This window comes from Hemitrygon akajei, chromosome 2, assembly GCF_048418815.1.
Source record: "Hemitrygon akajei chromosome 2, sHemAka1.3, whole genome shotgun sequence".
In the NCBI taxonomy this organism is placed as follows: Eukaryota; Metazoa; Chordata; class Chondrichthyes; order Myliobatiformes; family Dasyatidae; genus Hemitrygon; species Hemitrygon akajei.
This window is the reverse complement of record NC_133125.1, coordinates 31489917-31512112: the sequence shown is the minus strand read 5'-3', so window position 1 is coordinate 31512112 and position 22196 is coordinate 31489917. Positions and strand designations below refer to the sequence as shown.

Genomic DNA, 22196 nt, shown 5'->3' with positions numbered 1-22196 from the left:
AACTCTGCCTGCGCGAGGTGCTCTAAGAGAACTCTCCAAGTTGTGCAGCTGTATCCCTCTTCAGCAAGGAGATGAAAATTGCGTTTGATCACCCAGTCAGTGAGTGAGAGGTGGCCAAATGATTCTTCCAGCTTAGTCAGGATACCCATATCTTGGCTGATGATGCAATTGAGTTCTGCGCCTTGGTGGTAGAGAGTGGTTGGAACACTGAATCCTTTATAGCTATGTTCCACTGTGGGTTATCAGGTGAAATTAAAGATGAATTGCTGCCTGAAACTCAGCTGAGGATCTCAAGACTAATCGATAGCTCTATCCAGGTTAACGGTCGTTTCTAGGAAAGAAGAGTAGGGTGCCACAGTGAGTCCTCCAGGGTTGCCAGATTCTGAGCCCTCTAGCCTGACTGTCCTCAGTGCACTCACGCACATGCCCCAGCTCCCCTCAACTTCCTCCTGAGGAGCCAATGCAATGGGGCAGAACTCAACTTACTCCAGCTATGTGGTACCAGAGAATGAAAGAAAAATGCTCCCTCTACTGTGGTGAGCCAGGACATTTCCATTCTGTCTGTCTTAAGTTTTGGAAAGCATCCAGACTCATCCCAAGATAACTACATCTGGTGTGGTGCTGTCTACATCCACCTTCTGGGATGAACAACAACATGCCCCTGGAGCCTTCATGGATTCTGTGCTGCAGATAATTTCATGGATCTTGTGTTAGCAAGTCATCTCTGACTCCCCTTGGCCCATTTTGACCAACCGGTGATGGCCATGGGTGTGGACAAAAGACCCTTAAGACCCTGAGGTGCCTTGTGTTGGGCAAACTAACCACCTGGAGTGATAACCTGCTCTGGGCAGAATTTGCACCACTCTTCTACAGATACGTCTCCCCTTGAGTGTCAATTTGGTTATCCATCCCTTCTGTTTTTCAAGCAGGAGTCCAAGGTGGGAGTCCTGGTCCATTGTTGCCATAAGGAGTGGCGGAAAACTCAGCCAGCCTTGTTGAAGGCCTCTCTGCAAAATTAGTGGCATGCTAACTGGCGAAGGCAGCTGGGGCCTTTGTTCTGTTCTGGTCAAAGGATTTGACTTTCCACCAAAGACTTCCTCTGTGGGTTAAGTGTCAGAAATTCCACCACACTATATTGGACCATTCAAGGCTCTCTGTTGGATCAACCCAGTTACTTACCATCTCCAGTTGCCACCCACCTTCCATGTCTCCGGTCTAAACCCCTTCTGTACAATTTGCTGAACTGCTCCTGAGATCGCCCCAGCTCATCAACATTCAGCTGGTGTACATCATCTGTCAACTTCTGTCCTCCTGCCTGCTTCATGGCTGGCTTCAGTACCTGCTGGATTGGGAGGGTTATGGCTCAGAGGAAAGGTCACTGGTTCTCTCTTGAACCATCCTGGACCTGGATCTGATCAGAGACTTCCACTGTTACCATCTGGATAGCACTGGGCCATCAGCTGCCAGCCAGAAAATGGAGTGGCAGTGGGGGTGGGTGTGGGTGTTCCCTGTCATGCTTTGGTCTGATCACCAGAGGGTGATAGCATCCTCCAGGCTCTGACGTTCCTCCTCCTCTCCCGATTGTTAGTCAATTATTTTTACCTATGTCTTGTTTAATTATCAGTGCAAAAGTGCCTTGTTTTGTTTCTCTATTTAAGTCCCCTTTGGTTTGATTGTCTTTGCTCAGTCTTGAGTTTACCTGCCCTGTGTTCTCTACGAGACAATCCACAAGTAAAGATTCATTGTTCAATTCCATCCTTGTTTCTGGTCTCCTCTGCACCTGGGTCCACCTGGTTTAAGTCTCCCCTGGTAGTCCACTGGTTAAAGATATGGAATTTTGCCTGGTTCAACTCAACCTGGAAACCATCCTGGTCACAGGCAGATTTTCTCCTCTTCTTGGCCCACATTCATCTACAATTGAACCTAATTGCTCTATATCTACCTGAACAGGCAGGCAATATTTCAGTCATTAAATTCATTAATAATTTGAAATTGTGAATTTAAGGGGATAAACATTTGACCTTATTACATTTGTTCCATCCTTCAGTTCAAAGTTTAGTTGTCACTGCTCACCCTCATACTTCAGGATCTTTTGGTGGTTCAGGCCTCTATGACAATAGCAGAGGCTAATAGGTATTTAAAGAGGATGCTATCAGTTTGAAGTGTGGATGGAGGGCTAAATCTCCACTCCAGTTTTATTGGCCCCAGTAAAATTAAATTGGAGATACAGTTTTACTGTAATGAAAATGCAGAAAGAAATCAGGAATAGCAAATAGTGCAAAATTGTTCAGTAGTGACAACCTCACACAGCATTGCAATGAATCTTGTTAATCTGGGGAATTAGGCTGTCAGTTCTTGTCTTGGGAACAAACCTGCAGAGAGCCTTTGGATTTACTCTGTGAATATATGAAATGGTAATATGCTCTTAGGATTTCTCTCAAGTTACTGACATTAATGACCCTACCTGTGTAAAATGTTATTTCCTCTATTTCAACAGTAGGTCAGACCACTGCTGTCAGTATAAACAGTTATATTGTTTAAGGCATAAACTTTTATCGAATATTTATTTTCTGTTTTTCTTTCTTTACTTTTATCTATTCAGTCTGAACCAGTACTTGGAATCTGCAGTTAAATGATATGACAGTATGTCCTTTAGACGAAGAGGCTTGTGGAAGTATTTCCCACAACAAGACACTTGGCAAGCAAAGATTAATGAAGGGCAACATGTTTAAAAAAAATAGTCTGGCAAACCTAAAACTAAACAGGTAAATTCTTGCTTGAAGTACTGTAATCTGTCAAGTCCCTGTGTACCTGTTCCAAGCAGAAAATTTGGCCTCCAAATGAGTTATAAAGAGCAGATGTTTCTCTGGTGAGCAAAAGATAAAAAAAAATCTAACTTGTTCCAAGAATTTCTCAAAGGAAATTACCTAGACAGGCCTATATAAATGGTGTCAAAAGTCTTGAATTTGCTTTCCCTCAGTTTGCACTGTTTGATTTTATGTCATGTTTAGTTTATCTGCAAACAGGTAAACAGTTTCCAGATTTTTCTGCCTTTTTGGACGGATAAGTACCAATCCTATGCCAAATTTCTTGGCTGATGCTAAAGAAACATGCTTTAGTCATTGCAGTGGCTTACAAGGCTTTTTTTTGTGTCAAGCCTGGTTAACATTTCTATCATGTTTAGTATCAGTGCTATGTTGTGCTTGTATTTGTGACATGGTAAATTACATCCATGCATATCCATTATTCAATGGTGTGTATATAGTGAACAGCATTGGATTCCATGAATGTTTGAGATGGGTCAGTACAAAATCATTTGCTAATGGTAAGAGGACAATTTACAGATTCACTGTGGCAAATTTTGACAACAACCAATTTCATTTTGAGGCACATCCAATGCCACTGTTAAGTGAAATTGGTGTTCAGTGGAAGTGCGAAGAGAGGATATAGCAATTTGGTAAATCTGTTTTAAATCCTGCTCAATTTTCTTTTCTACTAACTTCAATGTTTTGCAATAGCCCTGATATCTTAAATACTAGCATGTCTCAACCAGAGCATTCAAATAATATAACCATTGGCAATATTCATCTGTCAGCTGAATAACACTTTATTGTGAATGATACTCCATTTCACATGCTGCAGACTTATTTTCAAGGATTTGCTGAATGGGAACGTCTATAGCAAAGATCTCAAATACATGGATTCTTTCATTTGTCGTGAAAAATTATTGAGAACTGGCCAGCTCCTCCCTATCCAAATGCAAGGGTTAAGTGCATTCTCAATTAAGTTAAGTGCTGCTCCAGCAGTATAATCAATTTTCATTCTCTATTCAACAACTTGTAGCAGATTTCTCAATATGCACATGCTGTGAAAGCAAGAATGTTGGAAGAGATAACTGACAGATGTGAATTCCCTTAAGAGCTCATAACCTAATATTAAATCCAAAATTGGACATTAACAGCAGATTTCAGCTAGAGATTTGACTATGAGCACTGGTAGGTGGAATAAGAGTCAAATAAAAATAGTAACAATAAAAAAAATCTGGAAATACACAAAATACCCACTAGTATCTGATAAGACAGATAATAACTCAGATTTTAAAAATAACAGTTCAGTTTAACCCAAGTCCAGAAATGGCATTGAGACTATCTTTTCTGGGTGGTATACATATATCTTTTCCAAATCCGGAAAACAGAGTCATTTTCAGATTGGTGTGGGCACTTCTTCTAGGACTTGGGTTACTAATGCACTTACTCCATCAATAACTCGCAGGATATTAGACAGCTTTTGAGTGTTCTTTTGAGAAGCCAATGTTACCAAGTCTATTGCAAAGTATCAGGGAAAATTGAAAGTACTGACCTTCACTGTTCCAAATTGATATTCTGATCAAAATTCACTTCACTGTGGATCTTTGGGAGCCACCTTTGACCCTGTATCAGAGTTACTACAGCTTCCTCCAGGAGGACAGATTGCTTATTGCAGAGATTACTTGATGAGCAGGATTTCTGTGGAAAGGACCTTGAGGGACAACAAAGTCCCACCCAGATTCATCCTTGCAAAATAAGGGAATTAATGCAAGAAGCATTTTTCAGTCTGCCCACCCCTCTCCTCCTCCATCACAAACTCTTCTGTCACAAGATAAGTTACAGATTTCGTAAAGGGGCAGAAACTTAAGGATGAGGGATTGTCTGATTTTTCCAGCCATACAGGTCTCTGGAAGTCTGATAATTCTGCTTGGAAAAGATAAGTGGCTATAAATCCAATGCTAGGAATCTTGTGGTGAGTAATCCAGTTCATAACCCCCATAAAGCCTGTCGGCTATCTAAAGATTAAAAATTACCTTTATATTTTCACATGGACTTCAAACAATAGTGAAGTGTATAGTTTGTGTCAAATCACATGAATGAAATCTTGCAAATCAGCAAGTGTTGCCATGGTTCTGGTGCTAAAATGGCATGTCTACAACCCACTGACCCACTGACAACGTGTCTTTGGAATGTGGGTGGAGGCCAGAATGCCTGGAGGAAGCACCCGCGTTAAAGGAGGGATATCCCAACGCCTTACAGATCGAGGGAGGGATATCCCAACGCCTTACAGATAGTGGCAGGAATCGAAGCCTGGTCTTACAACTACCAATTTAAAGCATTGTGCTATTATGCAACGTGCCTCCCCACAAGGCTCCGGTCAAGCGTACGATGGGATTTGCCACAACAAGTGCAGCTTCAACAATATTCAAGAAGGGTGACACCATACAAGATATAACAGCTGCTGGATAAGCACCCTATCCACACCCATTCACTGACTGCGCCTAATGCTCAGTAGCAGCAGTTTGTACTAATGCACCATGACTCCTTATACAGCATCTTCCTAACCCATAACCTTGAGGGCAAGGACAGTGAAAGTATGTAACACAATTGCTCTTCAAAACACAAAATCCTGACTTGAAAGTATATTGCTGTTCTTTCACCAAACAGTGGTATACCCCTGTAGGCAGCTGGGTTGGAATCCTGAAGCTCTCCCTCTAGTAGCATTGTGGGTATACCCACACCTCAGGGACTACAGTCATTCCAAAGGCAGCCTACCATCACTTTCTCAAGGGCAATAACTGATGGACAACTAAATACTGGCTCAGCCTATGAAGCCCACGTCCCTTGAAGGAATTTTTTTAAAAGTAGAATTTCTAAGATGTTTGACATATCAGCCGATAGAATTTCCGTTCACATTTAGTGAAGTGAAATTAGTTGACTAAGTTTATAACATGTTCCAAATTGGTTTTGATGCCATTATTATTAAGTCCTGACATTTAAACTATTGAACTCATCCTACAGTTGAGTGAATGACAACAGATAGAGGCTCCTGGTTTGAGTCTGTCTATTCTAGCCTCAAATTATGAACTTGGTACAATTAAGATATGTAAATGTAAAGCACTTTTCGCTCTGAGGTAATTTCAAAAAATTCAGATGGCGCATGGTTAAGTGATATCAAGATGTTATGCTAATGAAAGCAGGAGACGAGAGGTATTTTACAACCTGTATAGGAAAGAGAGGAATAATGTATTGTAGAAAGATGACAGACAGCAAAGTTATTATCTTTATTTAATTACCAAATCTATTTGTTAATTTACATGGAAGTGAAACAATTATTTTAACTATTTTGCTTAAACTGAAATGTGTATATATGAAGTATAAACACCTTGATTGCTTAACAAATTCTATTGGATAGAAATTTTCTAATCACTCTTTAGTAATTAAAAATAAAAGTTGTGTCCAAATACAAAACAAAGTGATGATATATCTGGATTAATGAAGAACAGATATGCTTTTCAGCGTTCTCAGGGACAACTTATGTTAAAACAGATTCAGATGGCTAGCACGGAAAACAACAGAAGAAAGTGTGAATTATAAGTAATTCCATTTGTGGAAAAAATTGAGATATGGATTTAATTGCTTCAAAAATACATCTTTAAAAAGTAGATAAAGCTAAAAAAAATGGAGAACACTTCAAGATCGCACTAGTGAATTGGTGAAAACCTGTCTAATTAGGCAAAAATAAAAAGAAGCAAAATAAAGGAAGAATTCAATAAGTTATTTTTTCTCTGCTAAAGGTGAAGTTTTGTTAATTGTGGACAGAATTTTTAACATTTATGGTCAGCTTTGAGGACACCCAACACTCGAATGCCACTCCAAAGGACCAGATTCTAATGTTGTTCTTCATCTATCAGATTGCAGTTGTCTGTTTCTCTGACAATCCTACAGGCTGGGCTTCAAAGGGTTCAAGAAATGTTTGAAAGGGGCTACAAAGTGGATATTTGCTCGTTTCCAACCACTGTGAAAGGGAGATTGACAATAGAGTCAGTTTTTACTGCCTATCGTTTCCAGTCGCAATGCATTGTGGGATGCCTTCACTTCGTGCAATTGTGACCTGAATAAAAGTGAAGAGGATGGCTTCTAAGATATTTTATTAACTCTGAGTATTGACCCAAGATCTTTCTGCACATTCAGTGTGTGTGGTAAAACCAATGAAGCCTTAGCCAATGTGCCTGATATATTGGCATGCCCTCTGTACTTCAGCTATTCTAAGGCGATGCTATCGTGTATCTAATCATAGGCAAAGGTTATCTGCTATAGCGCAATCTGTCGGTAGATAGGAATGAATATTACTTGGAGTGTTATTAGTCAACTGTTCAAAAATTGCAGGAGTTGTTACAGATATTGTCCCATATTTAAATGGTATAAGGTCACAGCCTATGTCGCATCTTCCATTATGGTTGTTTTAACGATGTTGGACAGCAGTCTGTCAGTATTTTATTGATGTCCAGCATTACGAGGTGCAGTGAAGGGCAGTTAAAACTTAAAAGGGCAGTCTAGTGTGTGCAATCAATTGTGTGGCAATCAATGATCTGCCCCTCAAGGCAGTTTTTGCCATTAATCAGTGTCTAATATTTCTTGCTGCCAAGTGGCAGCTGCCTACTTTCAGCTGCACAAACACAAACTACAGGAGCCACAGTCAGCTGCCTCAAAATAGGTGCCACAGATGGAAGCAGTCTTTATTCAAATCAGTTTACAGAAATATACAGAGATTCTGCCCTACTGCTGTCCCAATAGGAATAACAGCAAATTGAAAAACTCATTTCACAAACTGTTCTTGACCCTTGATAGCACATTCATGTCACTATACAGAGTTTGGTGTCTTGAATAGGACAGCTCCCTAATAGCAATAGCAATTCATCTTTTTTTCCACAAGGTCTTTCCACCTTCTGCAATGTACAAGTCGGGAGCTGATGAAATATTCACACCTTTAATACATGAAAGTCTGCAGATGCTGGAAATCCAAAGCAACACACACAAAATGCTGGAGGATCTCAGCAGGTCAGGCAGCATCTATGGAAATGAGTAAGCAGTCAACAATTTTGGGCTGAAATCCTTCAGGATTCAGACCTTGTCCTTATGAGTGCAGTGCCAACAACTCTAAAGAAGGTTAACATCATCCAGAATAAAGCACCCTGCTTTACTGACACTCAGTGAACTCCCCTAAACTTTCATTCCTTCCAGCGTTTGTACACAGAGACTGCAGTGCCACCATCTGTAAAATTAACTGCAGTTTCTCACCCTAGGCTACTCTGACAGCATCTCCTTAACTGCAACATCTGCCACCACGATGTATAAGGCCACTAAACTCATTAGAACTCCAAAATCTGTAGATCTCCCCCCCCCCCCCCCACCACATGGCACGCCATCCATATTTCAAAGTGGAGGGGCCCTTCATCGTTTCTAGGTCTAAATCCTAAAACTCCCTGCCTCAAAGCATGAAGGAGTGAAATGGTTCAAGAAAGCATAGCAACACTTTTCCAAGAGCAGTTAGTGATGGGCAATAAATTTAGCCTTGTCACAATACTCAGATCCCAGAACATAATCTGAGTGCCCTTCACAGCCCCTGAGAAGATGATGGCAGTCTAGCTTCCTGAATAGCCATAATACTTTGGATGAAGGTATTCACATAGTGCTATAATATTGGGAGTTCAGCCATTTAAACTCAGTGACAATGAAAGAATGGTGAAAGATTTCAAAAATGAATTAAGAGTAAAAATAATGGCACTCAAATTTCAGCAGTCTTGATCATATTGCTACTGAATGTCAACAGTCATGAACGCAGAATCCATTAAATCATAAGAATGTGGTAATTAGCATACCAATAGGATTGGGATGGAGTGAGTCTGATTGTCTGTGCCTAAAGGAACATTTAAGAAGTCATCCTAACATCTATGAGGAAATTTCAGACAAAATGGAGACATACTCACATAAGGTTGAGCTTCTGGAAATAGCTGAAAGATAAATTCAAATTTTATGAAATACCCTTAATGGAACAACTAGTCCTTTCTGGTAAAGTAATATATATCACTTCTAGAATTGATGATTCTTCCTTAGCACAGCCTTCCCCAGACATTGAATGAAACCTTTCATCTCTGTCCAAACAGAATTAATTTTGTTTGTCCAAAGAAAGTTGTAATTGAAGTGATTTGCAAAGCATCAGCTAATAATGTCCATGTTGAAGATATGGATGGCAGATATGTTGTTGCCCTCCAATGTGAGAAAATAGGCTGGAACTACCAAAAGTCTAGTAGAGCTACCTTGCAGCTCGAATACCAGATTCTCCCAGCTGTTGCTTCACTGGCATGCAAATGTCTGGTCTCTGCCATTTCGTACATGCATATGATTTCTCTTCAGTATATTGCTATATATATATCTATCGGGCTAAAAATTGTATGGCATATTGAAATGTGTTCTAAACTGTGCTGCATTGAGGTCAGTGTACCTTTCACCTTGGGACTTCATGGTAATGATTTTCATGCCCACATAACGTACAAGGTATTGTGCAAGGAAGCAATGTTGTTTTAGATAAGGGGTGATTTTGGATAAAGTAGTTTGCTATCAGAGCCATCAAGAATACCTCACCGCCAAACTTGCAGAGAAATTTAATTAATTGTTACACCCAAGCCAAGCCCATCATTCCTTCTGTAGATGATGTCCCTTTCTCAGTATTTCACTCCATATGTCATGATTCAAACTGACCACAAGGCTTCTTCACTAAACAGGAAAATTTAGCTTTCCATCTGAAAGCGTAGCTCATTTGCATCAACAATATTTAGAGCATTTGATCATATGCTACAATTCTTCAAGTGGTAAATATCCAATATTACATAATCTACGTATGGTGCATACCCAACAATGGAACTTTTAATGTATGCTGCTCTCACTTGTAGAAGTGGGATGCAGGGGATTCGTTGCTACATTTGCGACCAGTCTATTGAAGAAGGTGGGGGTGAGGGGTGTCTCCCTCCAACAAGCAATCAAGTCCTTGTCAAATGCAGCAGAGGAAAGCAGCAATTGGATTTGGATTAAAAGGAAAGACAACAACTGGGCTGCAAGGTGAAGACAGGAGTGTACGGAACTGAGGGGGGTGTATCTAGGATGCCAGGTAGCACCATTGAGCCCTCTGGAGACATTGTGGGCTTATCAATGAAACGTCAAAGAAGGAGGGTGCCCACCTGATGACCACGATGAAGTAGCTACCCTCCTCGTCACCACTCCAAACCTACTGCCAACATTGAGAGTGCCGACTTTATCATTGGGATTGAAACATCAGGTCCGAGTAGCTCTACTCATGAGTTCTCATACAGATCTGCTTCCTTCTATTTGGGCTTGATATTTGATTGCTGGACCATTTTATCTTGCATCCAAGGTCTAATATTGGCAGCAGCACTGTCAAATAGCACTTTGGTGAGTTGGGCTGAGCAGTTCAGTCTACCACAGCCATTATGGATGAAGTGAATCTTTAAGGAGCTGGAAAGTGCTCGTGAAACTAATTGCTTTGTACCCTGCAGTGGTAAGATTCTTGAATATTGCTGGGAGTTGAACTCATCGCAGTGTGTGGAGGTTATTCCATTCTATGCCTGACTCTGTAGATGGTGGAAAGATTGCAGTGCTAGGAGGTGAATTATTTGCTGCAGAATATAAAAAGCTAGGAAAACACAGAGGGATTAAACCATTCAGCTCTTTGAACCTTCACCACCATGGCTGATCCTCCTCAAACACACTTGCCCTACTCTTTTATCTCTTGTTTCTTTTAGTAGCCAGAGATCTATAAATCTCTTCCGAATATATCAATAAATGAACATCCATAACCCTCCAGAGAAGAAAATTCCAAGGATTCAGTACCTTCTGAGTGAAGAGATTTCTTCTCATTTTTTTGAAAAATGGCCTCCCCATGTATAGAGATAGTGACCAGAGCTCTTGACTCCTTAACTAGCAGACCTACCCTCATAGGTAGGTCTCTAAGAATTTTATACATTACATTGAGGTCACCTGTTACTTTGATAAATTCTAGAATATAATGTCTGATCAATCTCTTCTGATTAGACAGATCTACCATCTTGAGTTGCAGTTTGGTAAATCTGTGCTGTTCTCCCTCTGTAGCATGTAATTCCTGTTTTTTTAGGTAAGGAAATAGAAAATGTAGACAACGTTCCAGGCGTAGTATTGCCGAAGTCCCATTTAATCATAAATCATACTTACTCAGAGATTCAAATCTATCCATGCAAGATAACATACCATTTGTTTCCCTAATTTGTGACTTCATGGTTGTTTTCATTGACTTGTGTATAAGGATACCCAGGTCCACTTTCATATTAATTTCTTTTCCTCTTACCTTTAAATTATGCTGGTTTTTTTTCTGCTGAGCTGGATAACCTCTAATTTTTCCAATTTACTTTACCTGCCACTCAACTGCCTAATCGGATAAATTGTCTTCAAATCTCCTAGAACATCTTCGCCTTCTTATCATCACTCACTTTTGACCTTCCAACACTTGACATTCTCTTGAGGCCGCAGTATATATGTGTCTGGTCCAATTATGTTCATGGTCAATGGTGATTGATAGGAATGTTCATGGTGATGATGGTCAGGTTGGTGAATATACTTAGTCTCATTTTTTTGTTGAAGATGGTCACACACTGTGCTTATATGGTGTGAATATTAACCTATAGTTAAGCACACTCTTATTTCAGCCCAAGTCTTGTGACAATAAGGCACAGATTACTTCATTATTTGACAAATTGTAAATGGAAAAGTTCGTGAACATATTTAATATTCATATTTGACCCTATGATGAAGAAAAATGCATTGATAAAGCAGTTGAGAATGATTGGGCATTGGATGTTGATGAAAAGAACACTTACAGCATTGTCAGAAGGCTGAAGTGACCAGTAAGCCTCAATTACAACCATCTTTCTTCATGCCAAATAAAATCACATTGGTAGAGAGTTTTCCCTATGTTTTCTATTGACCTCAATCTTATCGTGGCTTCTTGATACCTTACATGGCCAAATACCATTATAAGGCCAATAGCAGAAAACTAAAACTGTTAACATCATGACATTCTTGGGAAACTCACTATCAGAATCAGGTTTAATACCTCTGCATATGCCATGAACTTTATTGTTCGGCGGCAGCGGTAGATTGCAATATGTAGTAATAAAATCAATAAATTACAATATGAACTATATCTAATAAATAATTTAAAAAGAGCAAAAAGAAATGAGAAGAAAGAAAATACTGAGGAAGTGTTCATGGATTCATTGTCCATTCACAAATCTGATGGCGGAGGGGAAGAAACTGTGCCTGAAATGTTGAGTGTGTGTCTTCAGACTCCTGTACCTCTTCCTTGATGGTAGTCATGAGAAGGGGGTATGTCTTGCGTGATGGCGGTCCTTAATGATGCCTTTTTAAGACATTGCTTTTTTGAAAGTGTCCTGGATGATGGGGAGGCCAGTGCCCATGTTGGAGCTGGCTGAGTTTACTACTCTCTGTAGTACTTCAGATCCTCTGTAATGGCCCCTCCACACCAGACAGTGATGCACCCAGTTAGAATGCTCTCTATGGTACATCGGTCGAAATTAGAAAGCGTCTTTGGTGACATACGGAGTCTCCTCAAACTCCTAATGAAGTATAGCCGATGTGGTGCCTTCTTTGTAATTGCATCAATATGTTTGGCCCAGGATAGATCCTCAGAAATGTTGACACCCAGAAACTTGAAACTGCTCACCTTTTCCACTTCTGATCCCTCAATGAATTCTCCCAACTTGTCCTTTCTGAAGTCCACAATCAATTACTTTGTCTTACTGACATTGAGTGCAAGGTTGTTGTGACGACACTACTCAACCAGCTGATCTATCTTACTCCTATACACCTCCTCATCACCATCTGAGGTTCTGCAACAATAGTTGTGTCATCCACAAATTTATAGATGGCATTTGAGCTGTGCTTAGCCACACAGTTGTCAGAGAGAAATGGCAACAGCAATCAATCAGTAAGGAACTATGAACTTCCAACTCATCTCTGGAATTCATATAATTCTCTTTTCATCTTTAGACATAAGCTATAAGAACAGCTCTTTATTGACAGCACCTTTCACTTCTTTTCTGCTAATTAAGATGAAATGGAACTGGATTTTTTGTTGATTTCTGAAGGAAATAGGTGCCTTCTTATCATTTTATTCCAGCTTCCATTAAACAGCATTGGTTTGTTTTATGGCTCATTCCAGACCTGAGCTATGGTGGCAATGTAAGTGTTTGGATCTACTCTTCGGAAAGAATATAATCTGAAGTGAATTGGGTTAAGACGGGCTTTTGTGATGATGAAGCCGTCAGTATGGATCATTCACTCAGCACTTGTCCAAAAGTGAAGATGCTTCATCTTGACTTTTGGATTTCTAGATGTCATACCATTTATGACAAGGATATTTATTTGTTCTCCGGCTGTTTCCACAGTAACGTTCTGTGATCTTACATTGTGCAGAGGCATTAGTGGTGCTCTCTGGATAATTCCTGATGATAGACAATCTGTTTTCCATATTGCCCTTCATGTTTCTTTCATGAGAAGCTTAGAACAGAGGCCTATTGTTTTGTCAATTTAAGCTGAAATTTGAAGGTGTTTCCTGGTTTTGCCTAATGCAAGGAACTTCATTAGATTCTATCTCAATGCCAGAGCCTTTGTATCAACATTGTGCCACTGAGATAGGTTGGCCTATTCTGCTAATGGGGAGGCTAGATATACCCTGTAAAGTTCTCACTCGGGTGTAAAGGGGGCGTCGTGTGGTCCATTGACCTGCTGCCTAACCTTGTGTACCTGGAGAACATCTCTTCCTAATAGCAGGAGTATTTCTGCTTTTGGATCCAGCTCTGGGATGTGTTTGGCGATGTGGTGGAGATGTGGCTGGTGCAGCACCGCACTTGGCGTCGGGATCTCAGTGCGGTTATTCAAGATTTCATCGCACTCTAAGAGTGGAGGGAGACAGATGACGACTTTACCATCCAGGGACTTGATCTGGAAGCCTTCAGCCTTCCTTCCGTAAGTTTTCATGTTGCCTGAGCAAGTTCTAAGGTAGTATGGGAACTGCTCACTCTCGATGTTGAACAAGTTAAAGAACTCTGGACTGACTAGCGAGCGATTGCTCTGATCATCCAGAATTACGAAGGCTTTGATGGCCTTGTCTTTGGCTCCCTTAGGGTACACCTTAGTGAGACAGATCTTTGAACAAGAACGGCTTGACTGAGCTTGACCGCAAACTTCTGTACAGCTCGAGCTGACAACAGTTGTCCTGGAGTGAGCTTCTCCCTCCCCGCCGTCCTGTTGTGGGGGTGAAGGAGCGTTGTCGGTTTGCAGTAACGGGCCGGGATGCATGGCCCCATCGTGATTAGTGCTATTACATTCCGGGCACTTCACAGCGATCGTACACTCTCTAGCAAGGTGAGAGGTTGAGGAACAGCATTTAAAACATATTCTTTTCTCCTTGAGAAGGGCCATCCTCTCTTCAAGGGGTTTTTCCCTAAACGTTCTGCATCTTTTGAGGGGGTGGGGTTTGTTATGCAATGGACAATTCTTGCTAGGGTCGTTGTTAGTTGTAAAGACTTCAGTCTTAAGCACTGAGACTGGTTTAATAACGTTGAAATTATTCGGAGAGGATTTATCTGGCTTGGTGTAAATTGTACTGCTTCCTGGACCTATGAGGCTAGGATCATTTCGCTTCTTTGCCTCCTTGCACACAAACCTAGTGAAATACTCAAAGGGAGGAAATCAACCTCTGTGTTCTTCCTTGTACTCTGAGGCAAGGGACAACCACCTGTCCTGCAGCCCAAATGGAAGTTTGTCCATGAGTTATCTAATCCCGGTTGGAGTGTCTAGGTATACTAGACCAGCTGAGTAGCCATCTTCTTTGGCGCCTTGAATCTCCATGAGTAAATCTCCGAGTTCTCTTAGCTTAGGAAAATTTCCCAAACGTTGGCATAGCGCCGCTTCAATAATTTCGGGGGCCCCATAGCCCTCCTGAAGTCTCTCCCATGCTTTCTTCAATGCTAGCTCGGGTTTGTTGATGTACACTGAACGTATGCGTCTCACCTGTTCACATGATTCTTTTCCCAGCCATTTCACCATAAGATCCAACTTCTGGATTGCTCTGAGCTGGACTCCGTCGATAGCGTTGGTGAACGTGGAGTGCCATGCACGGTAATTTTCAGGTTTATTGTCGAACTGGTATAGTCCTGAAGTGACGAGATCCCGTTGTGCTAAATACCGTGCTACGGGTTCGACTGCAAGTGGCATGCGGGCTGAGGAAACATGGCTGCGGATATACGACTGAGGGTGTACATCTGTTATGGAATTTGCTGTTCTGGACTTGGTCTTTTCCTCTCTTCTGCCCAATTCTGGTAAGTTTGGTGTCGAGAAGTACTTGTCGTGAGCCCTTTCATTCCTGGATTCGTCGCAGAGTTGCACGCGTAAATTGATTTTCTGGGATGGATGTGATGCAGTCGGGCCTCTCTGAGACTCCTCATGAAGTGGGACGTTATCGAATGAGTGTGGAGTGGAAGAACGAGTCTTCCATTCTATTTGAGATTGGACATAGTCTCTTGTGCGTTCCAACCTGATCTTTTCTGAAGTAGATTTTCCGTCAACCGGATCATGCATTTCTTCAGCATCTTCTATTAACTCTGCTTCCACCCTGGCAGCTGCTGCTTCTCGTTCTAGCTTCAGCACTTCTAACTTTGCCTCTACCCTTTTTCTTTCCAACTCGTTTTCGGCTTCTCTGGCAGCCTTTTTCCTCTGGTTTTCGGCTTCTCTGGCAGCCTTTTTCCTCTGGTTTTCGGCTTCTCTGGCAGCCTCTTCCTTCTGGTTTTCGGCTTCTCTGGCAGCCTCTTCCTTCTGGTTTTCGGCTTCTCTGGCAGCCGCGTCCATTTTTATTTCTACTTCTTGTTTGGCAAAGCGCGCTTGCACATTGGCGGCTTCTGCTTTAGCTCTTGCTTGGGTGGCCTTACTTGATGCCCTACTGCCCCTGTCGCAGGATGGCAATGACTTGATGCTGGACCGAGTTGACATTGCTGCACTTGAAACACCTGATAATGCCGCTTTTTCACTGTAACGTTCTCGCTCGGGTGTAATGGAACGCCGAACTAAACGTCGAGATAAACCGTAGTCAATGAAAACAAGGTCGCAGTAAGATTAACCGTTTACTGTTCACTCTTCACATTAACGTATGGTGAAAACTGTTGATAAAACAATACAAGATTGGTACAGTGTTTGTTTCCTTCTAAATATCACATTTACATCGTGAATACTTGCAAAGGTAAAACTACAACAACTACATTACATTAAAGTGCAGCATACAGTCAGAATCTACCTACTCCATTGACTGCTTTAAATACACTTCAACACAAACTATCCCGACTCTTTAACTAACGAAAACATAAACCTTATCGACCGTCGTTACTTTTAACAGAATCAGCGTTAACATTTTAATTCAACATATCGATTATCTTATGACATACAGCGTTGCTTTCACTGTGTCTCTGGTGCGTAGAGAGAAAACTGCTCGCGCTGTGGTGCCACATGTGAGCGCCCCCCACCCTTGCGTTTATCCCAAACCGGTATTTTCCCACAAGACGCGGCGAAACCGGATGTGACGTAATCGCAGCCGCGATGTATTACAGACAAATGAATTTACTTAAACAATCCTAACTTTAACTAAAAAATGCTAACAAACGAATTACTAAGCGAAAATATTATAAACTAACTAACTGCCATAAAGGCAGCACATACCCATTGATATTAATAGGGAGCTCTGGGATGTTTTAGTGAATACGGCCTTTGTTGTGGGCAAACATTGTTGTTTGCAGGGGGACATGGCAGGATTGAGCAGGCAGGCTTCGTTGAATCTGAAGCCAGACTGAATCTAGTGTCCTGCTCAATATTATTGCTGTCTCTGTATTTTAGATTATAATCAAGTGGCTGAGATAATTCAGAAGAGAGTTAAGAGTCAACCATATTGCTGTATGTCTAGAGACAAACAGGCCTGACACAATAAGGGTTGATACCTGTCAAGTACCGTAGATTCCGGACTACAGAGCGCACCTGATTTTAAGCCGCTGGCTCTAATTTTAGAAATAAAATCATTTTTTTAATTGTAAAGGCCGCACCGGATTTTAGGCCGCACCGGATTTTCGGCCGCAGGTGTCCCACGTTGTAATATGAGATATTTACACAGAAAGATATTACACGTGAGGATTTTTTTAACTTTTAATTAAATCCATATGGTAACAAAAACAAATACATATTGCAAATGCTTTTTTTCGAACTGTGCCCGTACGCGGCTACTTTTAAATATACGTTGCGTATACTTCTTTACTGAACAACATTCCAATATCTCCTAACGACTGGTAAAAAAATATATATATTGCAGCCTACCAGGAAAAGTTATTGATTGCCTTTAACTTAAAAGCAGAGTTCGCTCGGATCCAAAGCCGCTCGCGTAATGCGCTCCCCCCCTCCGTCCCGTTTCATCGCAAACCGGCATTTTCCCACAAGACACCGCGAAACCGGGTGTGACGTCATAGCATCCCGCGATGTAGTACAGAAAACAAATATAGTTTAAACTAACTAGGCAGCACAATGCTTCGAGTGTTTTCCATGTTGATGAGGGTGAGTACAAATGACTGATTTACAATAATTTAATTGTGAAAGTGCGCTTGATTTATCGTACAATTTCATTGGACCTCTGTGAACTACTCATCAATTTTATTGGTCTACTGTTACGAGGCAAAATGTTTACGAGGCGGCATGAAAAAAATCATGCATTAGCCGCTTCGGATTATTGGCCGCAAAGTTCAAAGCTGTTCAAAATGTGGGAAAAAAGTAGCGGCTTAAAATCCGGAATCTACGGTACTAGTGAAGTAGCTGGGGCTTTTGAAAAATTTAGTAAATTCATGCCACTGTCACTGATGCTCAGCTTCTATTTTGGATTTATTTAATTAGCTGAAATTTAATTCCCCAGCTAACGTGGTGGAATTTGATTTTCTGTCTCTGGATCATTACTTCAGTAAACTAGCCACCATGCCATTGCTCCCGCTGTGAGTATAAACACTTGGCCACCAATAAAATAATGGCAACAGCCCAAAGGTTAAAGTGTCCCCTAACTGTATAATTAGGTACACACGCCTTGGGCCTTCAATATTTCCAATGGGTTTAGATCTGCTCGTGTAATTTTAGGGATCACAATTACAATATTTGATCCCAGTGTGTATGCATATGATTTTCATTCATTTTTATTCACCATTGCCAAACAGGAGGAGAGGATGGACCTCCTCTACCCAGAACTCTGGCAATACTGTTCTGAAAATGACGACAGAAGGGATCTGAGAATGGCTTGAGGGTGAATTTCCTTATACTTCCTCTGAGAATTATTTAGACTCTCAAAGCTATTTTAGCTACATTCTGTTCTTACTCTAGACATGGTCATCACTGGAAAATTCTTGCATGTTGAAGTCTCTGTGGTGAATACACCCCGACAATGCTGTAAAACCATACTATGATCAGTTGGACCACTTTGCACAACAATGGCCTTTGTTTATATTGTTCTTGTATAATTTTCTGGTATATAATTCATGTTTAATTTATTTTTTCTTCTTGTGAATGTTGTATCTCTAACACCATGTGCCTGTGATGCTGCTGCAATTAAGTTTTTCAATGCATACTACTAAATTTGATTTTAATTTTGTATGTAAATTGCTCCAATGATTTGACCCAATAGCAATGTTAAAATTAGGATACGATGTGACTTGATGATTACTGTATTTGCATGCATGAGTTTTGTCCATCTAAAGGCCAGAAATCAAGTGTTTGGAAGTTCTTTGGAAGAAATATTGACATTCTGCTGTACTATACCTTACAGATTATACTGAGTATGTCCTCAAACTACACCTGTTACATTGTCTACTCTTGGACCAATTCTGTGATGAGGCCTATAGCTAAATAGTTCTAGTTGAGAGGTCCATGCTGAGCTTCAGGAATCAGGTAATTAATTAGATTAGATTAGATTCAACTTTATTGTCATTGTGCCGAGTACAGATACAAAGAAATAAATGAAATGCAGTTAGCATCTAACCAGAAATGCAAAGAATAGTGTTATTTACAAAATAACTGAAAATAAAAAGTAAGTGCTACAGCACGCAAATATAGCAGTACTGAGACAGTCCAATATGGGTGCAATACTGTTTAGCGCTGTGATCTGCAGTTCAGCAGGGTCACAGCCTCCGGGAAGAAGCTCTTCCGGTGCCTGTTGGTGCGGGAGCAGAGGCTCCTGTAGCACCTACCAGATGGAAGGAGAGTGAAAAGTCCATGGTTAAGGTGAGATTCAGCCTTGATAATGCTTTTTGCCCTGCCCAGGCAGCATTTATGGTAGATGTTCTCAATGGTGGGCAATTGCGTGCCGATAATCCACTGGGCAGTTTTCACCACATGCTGGAGTGCTTTGCAGTCCGATACGGGACAATTGCCATACCACACTGAGGTGCAGATGGTGAGTATTCTCTCAATGGTACAGCAGTAAAAGTCCGTCAGTATCCTGGGACAGAGGTGAGCTTTCTTGATGCTTCACAGGAAGTAAAGGTTTGATCAGGATGGAGGAGTTCAGGGACCAGGTGAGATCCTCAGAAATGTGGGCACCAAGGAATTTGAAGCTTGATACACGCTCCGCTACAGCTCCATTGATGTAGATGGGGATGTGAGTGTGGCTCCTAGCATGCCTGAAGTCCACAATGATCTCCTTGGTCTTCTGGGTGTTAAGGACCAGGTTGTTGTCGGCACACCACGCGGCCAGGTGCTGGACCTTATCCCTATAGGCCGTCTCGTTATCCCTTCTGATCAGGCCAACCACTGTGGTGTCGTCTGCAAACTTGATTATGAAGTTAGAACCATGTACAGGAACACAGTCAAAGGTGAAAAGGGAGTACAGAAGAAGGCTCAGCATGTTCTGGTGAGTAGGTAGCAATTGATAGGGCTGTCAGCTATCCTTTCTTCTTTTCACTTTTGACTTAATTAAGGCCAATAAGACATTAAATGATTGGATTGATTTTATCCTGCTTTTTGTGGATAATTCAGTTTAAGGGCCTATAATATGTTTTTTCTAATCTAAGACTATAATTTGAGATTGACTTCTGCAGGGTTCTTTATAGTATAATAAATGCTCCTTCTCTGTTCTGAGATATCATGAACCAGAGATTTTAAGGAGTCAATAAGAACGTTGCATTTCTTTAGAGAAGCTTTGAGCAGATCTTTGAATCTTTGTTTTCTATCTGCCTAGTCATCTCCAGTTAGAGATAGGAAAGTACGTCTGTTTCAGGAGTCTGGTTTTGGGCGTATGATTGACATGCCCTGCTTAAAGTAGCCAAAGAACGACAAGGGACCAATAACAAGATGATGAACATTGTGACCTGGAGCAGGGCACTGATTTTGATTGGTGTATCCTTCCAATGAATTTGTAAATTTTTGTGGTGACAACTTTGGTGATATTTTCCAGTGACCTGAAGTGCCTGCAGAAGCAGGTGAGAGCAACATATACGAAATGCTGAAAGAACACAGCAGGCCAGGCAGCATATATAGAGCAAAATAAACAGTTGACATTTTGGTCTGAGACCCCTCATCACGACTATGGAGTTCCAGTGTCTGCAGAATCCTTTCTGTTAAAGAAGCAGGGATCACTAACCTCCAGTAGAGTTCTGTATCTGGTCTGTGGTCTTGGTCTTCAGATACAGGTTTCCCTCAAATGATCCAAGGCTGTGATGGCACAGTGAGAGTTGGGAATGAGTTTATTGATGTTTGCTTTCACTGAGAAATGGCTCCTGAAATAGAGGAAGTAGCCCATGATTTCCTAAGTCTCATTATGAATTTTGAATGTTGGATGGCAGCGTACTGCAATGGGGGAGAAAGTTTTATGGATTTTAAATGCAAGGCTCATCATCTCATAGGCTTTGGAGAATGAGGTGATGATTCCTTGGATGTCAGCCTATAAGTAGCAGAAACACTAGTGTCATCTGTTATACTGCAGATCGACTATAGTGTGATATCAAAGAAATACTTCCTGCTGCTCCATTGTGATTAAACTAAGCCATTCTGAAGCTGTGATGAATGCTCACCACTACTTCAGGTCTGAGCATTCATTTGTAAATAGACCCAGGAGCTTTGAGTTTTCGCTCTTTTAAATCCAGTTCATATTCTGAACCTTGTGAACTGAAGGGAGGCACTTTGGGGTGGAAAAAAATACCTGTCGCAAGAACCAGGCTGGACAAGAATGTAAAGTTTCCGTGGGCGATTCAAGCCTTCCAGAACACGTCAAATAAATAAGTGCCTTTGCCAGTATTGACAGAGCCACAGTTAAAAAAAATGTAGCCAGAGAAACAGCATGTCTTCTCAGCTTACTGGAGAGGCTTTCATTTTTGGCTTGAAAAGGATGTTATCAAGATTGTGCTGCAGACTTGGCAGCAGCCTTCCAGTGGAGAATTTACTACACTAACATACAAAGCACTAGGGATCCATGTACAGACAAACAGACTGCAGCTAAGTGGACTGTCTCTGTTGGAATGGGTTCAGCACTTCTGTTATTTAGCTGTCAACTGTGGGTTTACTTGATTTATATATTTTCAACATTCTGTTTAGGATGTTGGCAATGAGCACTAGAGGTTGCCTGCAGTGACAATCAGTCTTGCGTATTACCTGTGCTCACAGAGTTTTGTGTTAATCAAATATAATTTGCTTTCTCAGTTAATACCGATTAATCACTTCCATTATGAGGGCCGTTTCTGGAAATGCTATAAACCAATTGGTGTTGAACATGTCATGAACCAGTCTAGTGCTGATTATTGTGTTCTATACGTACAATCATAGAGAGCAGGAGTTGATGTTCTTGTAATACATGATTATTTGTTTTGGGTCTAAAAAGCAATGAGAATTTCAAAGTCATAATCTAAAATGCATTCAGAGAGTTGAATGTGTGTTCATATTCTATGTGCTGAATAGAAATAAGCCAGTCTTGTTTCAGAAACAGTCACTTCAAAACAAAATGTTTGGCAGGCCCCTCAGCACTTGGCAGAGCATTCCAAATTATTCCAATTACTAAAAGCCATTCATTGCTCAAAAGCTGAGTACTGGAATTTTTAAAGTACAAACATTTGTAAAATGTTTGATTTAATACAACTGATAATGTTTTAAAATATTTTAAATTCAAGTGGCATTTCTAGTTGCTGGAGACACGCAGTGCTATTCAATACCAGTTCATTGTTCATTGTTTTATATAAAAGAACAGCTTGACTATGGGCT

At 40.9% G+C, this 22196-nt stretch overlaps 1 protein-coding gene across 1 annotated transcript in view; it reads right to left on the bottom strand.

Moving 5' to 3' along the window:
• Window positions 1-20629, bottom strand: part of LOC140738511 (uncharacterized) — a 28003-nt gene extending 7374 nt beyond the window's left edge. The window contains exons 1-2 of the mRNA XM_073065884.1: window positions 20587-20629; window positions 14834-16093 (exon numbers count right to left, since the gene is read on the bottom strand). Of these exons, the coding sequence (XP_072921985.1) occupies window positions 14834-15926 (1093 nt within the window). The 5' untranslated portion in view covers window positions 15927-16093; window positions 20587-20629. The remainder of the gene's footprint in view (window positions 1-14833; window positions 16094-20586) is intronic.
• Window positions 20630-22196: the final 1567 nt, after the last annotated feature.